This window comes from Corvus brachyrhynchos, unplaced genomic scaffold (genome assembly GCF_000691975.1).
Source record: "Corvus brachyrhynchos isolate BGI_N302 unplaced genomic scaffold, ASM69197v1 scaffold28, whole genome shotgun sequence".
Taxonomy (NCBI): domain Eukaryota; kingdom Metazoa; phylum Chordata; class Aves; order Passeriformes; family Corvidae; genus Corvus; species Corvus brachyrhynchos.
In genome coordinates, this window is record NW_008246058.1 from 4906459 (window position 1) to 4917774 (window position 11316).

Sequence of the window (11316 nt, forward strand, 5' to 3'; positions counted from 1 at the left end):
CAAGGATTTTATGAAAAGTACAGTTTCTGTACTTTTGCTTATCAACTTGTGTATAATTATTAACTACAAAGTTTTTCTAATTACAAATACATAAAATTCCCAAAATTAAGTAGAAAATACAACTTTCAGTGGCTTGCTTTAGTATTCAGACAAAAGTACCAGCATTCAGGCTGAAGAGGTAAGGCTATATCTTACAGCTTTTCTCTCTCTGTTTCGAAGTAGAGACTTTCTTGATTCACTATAAGATGTTAAGAAAGGTTAATGTCTTGATCACTTTCTTGTTTTCTATCTTGAATGCAAAGAAATGTGAGCCATACACTAGTAGTCATTACACTGGAGCAATTTTGTGCATGCACTTATTAAGTGATTATTTAAATACCTCTCTTCATTGCATTTCTATTTAACCAAATCAGTAAAACTGGGATGCTGTGGATGTGTGGCATTCTACAGACAAATGTAATGCATCTTTTAAGAAGTGATGTTTGTCCTGGGCTTACATGCACACAGTACTCACTAGAGCCCACTGTCACAGCAGAATAATTTCAGACCTCTCCTATTGCAGCTCAGAGTGCAGTTAAACCAAGTACACACCCACCTAGAAAAGGTCTTGTAGAGTTCAGGACAATGGTAAACTTGGGAACAAAGGAACAGAATAGTTAAACTCAGGATCCTGTTAGAAATGAAAAACCTCCTTAGGGCTCAGCTTTACATGAAATAGAATTAAGCAAAGAATAATGTCACAAAATCAGGAAGGCTCTTTAGAGAAAACATAGATTTTATAGTATTAAGTCTAACCTCCACATTGTTTAGTTCAATTACTTTTTCACAACATTCCATTTAATTTATATTTGTATTGCTTAATCTATTTTCCTACCAGGAGAATATAGCAAACAATAGCCCTGCATCTCTATCAGTTGTAATCCTGTTAGTTTATATGATAAATAGGAAATCCTTATACAGAAAGCTGTAATGTACATTTGTTTTAGTAGGAACTCCTCATCTCAACAAAATACTAAGTTGAACAATTACATTAGTACAAGCCAGGTACATGCCTGAGACTTAAGCAAACTGAGGCCAAGTTTAGTATTTTACTGTGTTTGCAACACAGGTAGAAACTCTTTTTTCTCTTATATTTCAGCATGGCATGCCAGCTCTTTCCCAGCTCTCACCATCCTCATTACCACTATTGCTTTGATTTTCTCCTCCTCCAGGAAAAGAAATCTCAGACCTCTCCTTAGACATTTTTTTCTAAGGAGTGTTACAAAGAGCATGCAGGAAATTATACTGAAAATTCAGCTTGTAAAACAACGAAACTTTCTTTAATGGGACCTTGCATCAAGTTTCAAGCCATGCTTTTTTTCTTCCTTGTATTACAACACAAAGATAATTATGATTCAAATTCTAATTACGTTTATTTTCACCTGCAGAATAGGATTTGTTCTTAATTAGTGTATAAAATGTTAATGGCCGATGCTGTAAACAGCTGTTTATACAAGAGCAAGCTGTAATAAGTAGAATACAGGTCTTCACACGAAGAGGCTAAACAAAGTAGGAGTTATCAAAATTAAATATGTGGGGTTTTTTATTCACATAAAAACCAAATACACTGGTTGAAAAATATACAAAACTTTATAAACCAAGTCAAGCTATATTCCTTTTAACAAACATAATAAATATGCATATAAAATACAACCTCTTTTCATTTGCATTTAAAAAAAAATTAAAAACTTTTAGTATAAAAAGTTTCCAACCTTGCTTCTGTGCTTGAAGAATGAGTCTATACAATTACACTGACCAGAGTCCTCTCAGTGTGCAGATCTGTGTGTGCCATTAGGCAGTATAATGCTTCTCTAGTAAGAAGTGCTCTGTCTCCACAGCTCCTGGAAATGTGTGACTAGAATCCACACAGTGCCTCTACTTGCCAGTCTTCTCCAAAACCCATTCAATCACCTGGGCAAATAAATGAGAAAGCAAACAATTTACATAACTCCTGATTTTGAAAGCAACTTAAGAACATCTCACCCACTTCATCAATTCTTCCTTTAGTCCTTTGTCACCATCTGTGTGGTATTAAAAGCAAACTACTCAAGAGGAGAAAGTGGTGTTAATACACTGAGAGGAAACAGCATTACCCTAGAATTGTATTTAATCTTACAGAATCCTTTGTCTTTAGGAAAAGACATTTTTAGAACCTCTGAATTGAAATACTTCACCCCATTCTCTCCACATACCAGCAGCAAGATGCACATAATGCCAAACAGCTCGTGGTTCCAGCACTAAAAGTTCCTAATGCCAGAGAGGAAAGAATAAAGGATAATTTGTGCACTGCTGTATCTACCACCATTACCACTGCTGTTTTCCAAACAGGGCAGTTGTTTAGACCACTGACTGGTCCTTGGCAATTATATTTTTGTAAGGTAATTTCAAAATACTCTCTAATACAGGGAGAATTAAGTAGTTTAGGAGAACACCGATTTTAATGGCTCTTTTGCCAACACCAAACATACAAAAAACTACCAATTTTCTGCCCAAAGATGGTGGTGAGAAGTAGTGCATCAGCACAATAGCCCAGTTCAACACCAAACATCACAACCCATACAGTTTTTGAAACCTTATTATCCATACAGAGCAATCCACAAAGGAACACAGCAAATACTGCTCTCATAGAATAAATTCTGTGGTGATCTAACAGTTTTCCTTGAGTCTGTGTTCTATTACCTACCTCAGTTCGAATTCTTCCATTTAATTTATGATTATGAAAACTGTACTGTAATTATGCATGACACTTTTTTTCCCCTTTTTTATTTCCCAAATCATGGAGTCACTTCAGTGTGTTTCTCAGAATTTAAATCAGTTACTTAATTTCTGGAGGAATATTTACTTCTGTCATTTGCTCTGTGCTGCTGTTCATGTAAGTCCCACCTTGCACAAAAATAACCTCACCTGATATCCCTTGGGATATCAGTTACTCACAAGCCTAAAATTACTGATTTTCATTACTTCTTTTAAAAATTTATGTCCTTTTATAGACCTGCTTATTACTTCCTAACCTTTGAAAAGAAATGTTATTTCCATCAACACAAGAAAAATTCCCCAATGATCCTAATTAAAGAAAAATCTCACCTCTCTTTTTTTTTGTTTCAGTGATTTAGAAACATTTATTGTCTTCATTTCCCTTTCTCACTGTGGCACATCATCTTGGCAGCTGTAACTAAAATACCATCCAAAACCTGGATATTTTGCCTTGGGACTACTGACTGAGAGAGAGTTTCTGTGAGATCAGAGGGAAATGAGACCCACAGCCAAGGGAACACACCTTTTCATCTCTTAAAGCTGTGGATTAAACCATCCTATGGCCAAGTTGCCACAGCAACATTTAGCCTTTGCTATATATAGGAACAAATAAATACATGGTCTTACCTGTTTAGCATTGCTATTTGCTGTTTTCTTCATTTCATCAAGAAGTCCTCTAGAAGTTTTAAGATCCTACATATGAAACAAAAAGCCACTGAAGTCAGCAAACTCATATGGTCACTTTAATTTGGGTTATAAGAGCCCTAATAACCAGGGAGGTGTTAACACTTCTATCACCTTGCTCAGAACAACACAAGAATTATTTGACTTTGCTTTTTTAATTTAAAAAAAAAAATATTATATCTATTCCAATGGGTTGCAGGTTTCCTTACAGCAGTCCAAACCTAGTACTCAATTATGACTGAGTCTTCCTAACCTTCTGCACAATTTCCAGAACTCTTTTTTTCTTCAATGATATTCAAAGTTCTTCTAGTCTTGATTGAAATCCTATTTCTATATAAACATGGAAATCAGCTGTGAGCTTACACTGCAATATGGAGTTCTCACAAAGAACAGAGAAGCAGACATTAGAAAAGAAAATGAGTGCAAAAAAGGGAAAAATCTAGAATGGCTTTTCTCTTTTGCAGTCCATTTAATGAGTCCAACCTAACCTATTCTTTTAAAAAAAGCAAGAATAAAACTTTGCCTGAAGAGAAAGAAAATTAATTTACTACTTGTCTCCAGAGAAAAATGATACCTATGTTACCATGCTTTTGAATTATGCAGCAAACAAAAGGATTCAAAGGGCTCCCACAAACTTGGAGGTGCAAGACAGTTCAGGAGAACAAAATCCTGTGACACCTCTCTAGCAAGGACAGGATCACTGCCATATTCTTCCTTTTCCTTTTCTAAGTGGAATGGAACCACAAACCCTGATTTGCCATACTCATGCATCCCTGCATGCAGCCTTTTCTGATTTTGGATTAAGAGATCTTCCTTCAGGGTGTATTCAGGGAGATTTTGGGAGCACTTACAGAATGACTGCACAACTGTGTTCCAATTATTTAAGAAGTTAGCGCTTATCAGCAAGATGTTCTGATTGTAAGCATCCAGTCCTGTTCAACTTTCATTTAGCTTAAAGCACCATTACTGAAGTTGATTAAACTGAGCTGGTTCACTGAGTGGTAGGTTAAACACATGCAAATGAACCGAACGGCAGCTCAGCTTGTGAACAATAGCTTTTAATCACCCCATACTGTAATTAACTCAATTTTGTGCTCAGACCAAGTAACATGGGCTTCAGCATTGACTCAGTCTCCTAGGTATTGTGGAAAGAATTCTCATCTCCCCCTAAACAGGAGGTTGATGCAATTCTGCAGGTTGCTGCTGAGCCAGTATGTGTTAGATAATAGTGCACATCATGTCAGGGAACTGCAATTTCTGAGTCAATTCTGTAAGCTACTTATTGAGCCAACAGCCTTAGAACAAGGGAGAAACAGAGCTGTCACAGCCACAGCCGGGAGATACTCTTGCTTCCTTAGCTGTTGCAGCTCTAAGTGTGACCTGACCTAACAGACCCATGCTTTAGCATGTTATTTCACATAAAAGGCTACTGCTTTAGAAGGTTTAAAAACAAGCAAAACCCCACCAAAATGTACTGTAAAACTACTTTCTGCATTTGACAACAAGTCCAAAGGTTTCTCCACACAATTTACACAGTAGTAACACACTACTGGGAAATATTAGCTTAATCAACTCTGAATATCCCACATGCTATCTCAAGTTTTATTCAGGAGTGGCTTCACTTAACTAAGAATAAAGAACTGTAAGAGTGTGTCTTCTAATTACCTTTAAGTAGAACTTTGATATCTCAAATAGACGCTGACTGCACGATGCAAAGCACTTGTGATCCTCTGCAATTCCATGTTTTTGAAGAGTCTTAGCAACCACATCCTTCAGCATCTTGGAAACAGTAGAAACATACATAGAAGTTCATCTCAGCTACTGACATGAAAAATTGTCCAAAGGAAGCAAAAAAGCCCAAAACAGAAAACCTGATCTTTTGTGATCTTGCCTCTGTCTTCAATCCACTGCCCAAATGCCATCAGCCCACTACCTGAATTTGAGCAGAGTTATTTAACAATCTACTTCCATTTTCTTGATTTAAAAAAATTAAGAAAATGCTTACATGTCAAAGCAATGTAAAGGATCAGTGAATATTCACATGGAGCTTGGAAGATAAAAAAGAAGTCACTATTACCTTGGTTTTTTTTGTTCTCCAAAATAATATATATATATGAAAAGATCACTTTTTTCTATACTGATATTCCCTTGTTTGATGCATCCATATTAAAAAAAACTCAAAAAAAAAATCTGACACTAAAGTCTCATTAGAAGATTTCCTCTGACATTCGTTATATCAGAGATGTTTAAACTCTGCTGTAGGTCTGAATGAGTCACATCAATTTATGCTTCCTTGGACCATTCCAACTTGCCTTTGACAGCACAGCATTAACATTCTTGCAGTGTTCTCCTTGTATCCTGGGATTAATTTAAAATTAGTATCACCAAGCCAGAAACAGTTTTGTGTACTGTATTTTCAAAGAAGCATTCCTACTATATACAGATATTAATTAAACATTACTCCACCAAATTATTTAACTGCTCTCAATTAATGGATTTTTAGAGCTACTGGAATCTCTTTATTCTCAGAATAGTCTGTTCCTCCACAGTGCATTTGACCCTTCCAGCACAGATATCTCTTTGGTGCCTTTAGGTTTTATACTAATCATCTGTATTTTATAACTCCTATTCATTGATATTCATTTCCACCTTTTTTATTCCTCATTGTTATCTCTCTCAGCCTCAATTCCCTGGGCATGATAAAATCTCCTTTACACACGTTTTCATTCTTTGTTTCTGCAGCACTCTCCTCAGTGCCTTCAGGATTCACTTACACAAGGGAATAGAATGAAATTTAATAACAAATACAGATGAAGATAGTTCACCTTTAGTTAAAAAATTTCTTTAAATCAAGTCCCATGAAAAGTTAAACAGCTGCTTCTTCACTAAGAGAACAAGGCAGATCTTACCCTTGTATGTTTCTGGGATCTCGATTCCTTCTCTGGCTTTGAGGCCTCAGGCTCTGCAGCTGGGCCAGCCCTGGAGGTTGCTCTGGGGGCTTGGCCGGGCTCTTTCGCTGGCACTGCAGCCACAGAAACCGATCTTTCAGAGCATTTCCTCATCACAGCAACTGCACAGTGACTCCTGCTGCTTCCGCTTGCCTGAGACAGGAGGGAGTCTGTACTCTCAGATTTGGTTAGCCTAGAAAGAAAAATTAAAAAAACCAATAAAAATACCTTTCAGGTTTTGTACAGATTCTTTTAGTGCCACTGTTTCTGCTAGAGAGGCTGCTGCTTTACAGCAGTAAGTACTGAGCATTCTTGCAAACAACATCTGAAAACAGCAGACAGGAAGACAGGATTCTATTTTGTAAAATTTTTTGTATTAGAAGAACACTCTGCTGAGTGGATTGGGCTCTGATATTGCACCTCTCATTAAAAAAGTCTAGAAACAAATTGAAAAAAATCAGATAACTAAGAAAATAAAACTCTTTGGAAGAGAAATGGCCTCCAGTCCTAGGATGAGACAAAACTTCTTGAAACTACCTAATTTCTTTTGGCCCTATAGGAACATCACAAATCATCTTTAACTACAGGAACTTGGGCATTAGAATTCTATGGGAACATTGTAATCCTTGATCCTTCAACTGTAAGAGCGTAATTCCAAACTCCAATTTCCAAAATGTTAAGTACAATCACATCTTCTTTTCTAACTATTCAGTAAGCTGCAAAAGATATGCATATTTCTAAAACCAGACCGCGGTTAAAGGCTTATTGTAATTAGATTGCAAAGGGTATCAAACTGGAAATAAGGAAGAAGTATTACAGTAAAAAGTGAATTTGGAAATAGTGTTACATAGCAGTTATTTTTCACTGACACAGAGTTTGCATCTTCAGAATGAGGACAAGGTACAAAGGGAAATCTTAAAAACTAAACTTCCAGAAAAGACTTTAATAAACAAGGCTGACAATAAGATTGAATTTTGGTAGGTCATCTTACGCCAGCAGTCCTTTGGATTAGAAATTCAATTATTCTGTTTGTACAATCCTTGGCTTTCTAAACCTTTAGTTGTTTATTTGTAGTGCAGCAGCACTGACAGTTCCAGTCCTAGATGAGGCTGTCATCTAGGCACTTGAGACTTTGCAAGATATAACCCCAAATCTGTTAAATAAAGTGTGCCTGTGCCACATGATTTTGATTAATCTAATGCCATCGATGAAAGATCACACTTGGGAAAAAAAGATGAACTGACAGAAGAGGATTAAACAACTAAAACATTTGTCTAGATAACTTCACTAAAACATTTTGAGATGACAGATGCAGTTCACAAAAGACTACTGAAATATTTCATGCTAAAGATTCATTTTATTCAGTGCATTACCTTTTCTTGGGATAAAAGCAATCCAGGTCTTTTGATCTGCGTTTTAGCCTTGATGTCTCTGTTTTGAATTCGCTTTGTAAAGACTCTCCATCGGGGACACTTCCAGGCTCTGACAAGACTGCAGGGGATGGGAGAGGACTCAAGACAAGTGGCACAGGGCAGCACTCTTTCGTGCAAGTGGTCTGAGTTTCATAGCGAATCAGACGAGTTTGAAGTTCAGCATATCCCACATCTCTTTCCAAGGCTCTTCTGTTATCTAGACAATATCTGAAATTGAAATTGGGTGAGAAACCTGTGAAAGTCTCTGCTTTATTACAATCAGAAAAAACTTACTTTTGACAGTCATGCGAACTCCAAAACTTTTTTTTTTTGTTTGAACTGGTGTACTATTTTGAAAGACAACTTTTAATAGCCCAGTAAATTAATGCTTGCCTGATGGATTTTGCTATACTTAAGTCCAACTTCAACAAAGAAGCTGAATCCTGTACTATTTCTAACTCTTTACTCTGTGTTCTTTGTAAGATTTCCATGGACATCAGTAGAATTTTTTCCTTGAACAAACTCTTTGAAATGCAACTTTTAGCTTTGTCTGAGATAAACACTGCTGTATGAGATATTCACATTTTTTAAGTGCTAAAAATACAAAAAAAGTATCACTGAACAAGCACAAGCTTCCTATTGACTACAATGAATAAGTGGTTTAATCAGCCAAATCAACAGAACAAACTGTATTAACTACAGTGGGGCTGAAAAATAACAAATGAACAGTGCTAAGTCAGTGAAACATACAGATAAGATAACACAAAATGCATCTTAACTAACTTTTCTCTGGTGTAAATGACCTCCAGGATTCCTTGCAAGAGAACAGTGTTTCATCACCCAGTAACTTACATTACCTGTACTGTGGCAAGAGGTAACAGTAAATTCAGTATTATTTCAGCCTCTTTGTTACAAAACGTTCTAAGCAGTGCGAGCTATTGCTCACACTCAGAAGACTAGAGAGCTTTCCCGGGGTTTGTTCGTTCTTAAATGTGGATCACAGAGGCGTGTCAAGCTTATTAAGTGGCTTAAAAAGTTGCCAGTATTCAAACTAGCCAATTGATTGGTTCTGTCAGGTCATAGAGGAAGCTGTAAGCACCTCTTTGCAAGAGAATCACTTCCGTGGCTGATGCCCTCTTTACTAAAAACCCTAACTATACTAAACCATGACACCCACCCTTCAAACTGCTCAGCAATGTTTCCTACTCTTAGGAATGCCAGACACATTCTTTACTTTTATCTCTTAACATGGAGTCATGTTAAATTGCTGGATCTGATGTTTCCACTTTCTTCAGAGTACTTTCATATTCAGGGAGAAATTAATTTCTCTAATAACTGTCTGATGAATCCATTTCTACAGTTGAAGAAGACTTTCCACTAGACATAAATTCATTATCTGATAAAAGAGTAAGTTCTCTTAACTTAAAAATTTCAAGGTATTTAATTTTTCTTATTTATATTCTCAGTCCCCTGAGTAGTCACATCCCCGACAAAGATGAAAAATCTATTTAACTTTAGAAGTTAAATTGCCATTTTACTCACTGCTTTAATGGCAATTGCTTTCTCTCTGCAACATAGCCTTCAAGTGTCTGGCATATGCTCATTACAGCAAAAGTTTGATTTAATCATAAATAGGAACAACCTCATGTTCACAAGTCCTGGTCTGCATGGGGGACTTCAAGCACCCCAATAATCTGTTGGAGGGACAATACAGTAAGGCACATGCAATCCAGCAGGTTCCTGGAATGCTTTGGTAACTTCCTTCTCCGAGTGAGGAGAGGTGCTATGTTGGATCTTGTTCCCACCAGCAAAGAAGGGGTGGTGGGGAATGTGAGGCTCAAAGCCAGCCTTGGCTGCAGTGACCATTAAATAGTGGAGTTTGAGACCCTCAGAGCAGCAACGAGAGCACACAGCAAGCTCACCCTTGGACTTCAGGAAAGCAGTTTGCCATTGACACCGAGCTGTGTGGTGTGGCTGACCCTGGAGGGAAGGGATGCCATCCAGAGACTTGTCAGGTGGCCCTGTGCAAACCTTATGAGGTTCAACAAGTGCAAGTGCAAGGTCCTGCACCTGGGTCAGGGCAATGCCAGCACAAATATGGGCTGAGTGAAAAATGAATTAAGAGCAGCTCTGGTGAAAAAGATATAGGATCCTGATGTCCCTGCACATGGCATGGAGCCTGCAACTAGATGTTCTTTAAGGTCCCTTCCAACTCAGAATGTTCTATGATAACTGCTACTCCTTGTTTTGTTGACAAGACTTTACCTCCAAATATAAATACAGCATCTGGGCAGATGAAAACTGCATAGTACAAAACACATCTGCCCCACAGCCATGATACTCTCCTTACAATATGTTCTGGTCACACAGCTACATCTCACTCTAGCGCTTCCCTCCCATACTGCTGAGCGCATTACCCCTGCAATATTAATATGCCAGGATCTTCCTCCTCTCCACAATACCCAGGCCTCCCTGTGGTCTGTACCTGTCGTATTTTGCTAGGAGAAGCAGCAGCACAAGCTGTGCTGTGCCTAATTTGAAATCTCAGGCACACTCTTTGCTGAGGTCAGGCAGGGCAGCAAGATACCACATTGCAACAGACAACAGACACGTGGTTTCTTCCCACACCTACCATCTGCATTTCTCTTATCTACCCAGTTGCCTCTCTGTGCCACTTATCACAGATCTAAAAAGGCTAACAGGTTCATGAGTTACCATTTAGAAAAAGAGATAACTAAAGAGATAGGGGTGCTTCACTGCCCTAGAGAACCTGGCTAAAATTACCAGACATTAAACACAGGCTTAAACAAACTATTTGTAAAATTTATAGGAAAACAATACTAACAGCATTGTTAGTCACATTCTTATAATCTGAAAATGTGATTTTAGGAGGCAGCAGAAGTTTGCACAAAGACTGAACTGACTATGCTTGGTATCCACTGCATTTCTTAATATATACCACACGAAGACTGTCTATATGGAAGAGTTATGCTTAATTATCTACTCCAGCATTTCTTTTTCCTTTTCTCCTCAAAGTCAATATTTGTATTTTTCTTAACTACTTTTATACAGCTACATTATATGACAGTTTGCCCATTTGTTTGTTTTGACAAATAACTATTGCTGGCTGGCTGGGATTAACTAACAGCCCTAACCATATGGATCCTTTTGAACATTGTTACCACTAACATTTGCCTGCTAGTGTTCTCAGGTTTCCTGATCATACAGGTAGCATCACAGCAGGTCTCATAAACCTTGTGACTATTAGTCTGAAAGCGTCTACAATTAAATATCAAAGCAGAAACTATGTATGCACTTAAAGCATGTGCTCCCCTAGGAACTTGATATGTACTAATGAACTCTACTTCCCTTGCCATTTTTAGTTCTGAATCAAAATTTTCAGAGACACTGAGAATAGATACAGCAGTACAACTGAGAAAAAAAGACTTAAATGTTTCTACATTTCCATCAAGGCAGGA

At 37.5% G+C, this 11316-nt stretch overlaps 1 protein-coding gene across 1 annotated transcript in view; it reads right to left on the bottom strand.

The window, feature by feature from the left end:
* Nucleotides 1-1393: 1393 nt before the first annotated feature.
* Nucleotides 1394-11316, bottom strand: part of MTBP (MDM2 binding protein) — a 30960-nt gene continuing 21037 nt past the window's right edge. Inside the window, exons 18-22 of the mRNA XM_017746049.1 lie at nt 7799-8065; nt 6387-6618; nt 5143-5256; nt 3421-3486; nt 1394-1950 (exon numbers count right to left, since the gene is read on the bottom strand). Coding sequence (XP_017601538.1) covers nt 1915-1950; nt 3421-3486; nt 5143-5256; nt 6387-6618; nt 7799-8065 — 715 coding nt within the window. The 3' untranslated portion in view covers nt 1394-1914. The remainder of the gene's footprint in view (nt 1951-3420; nt 3487-5142; nt 5257-6386; nt 6619-7798; nt 8066-11316) is intronic.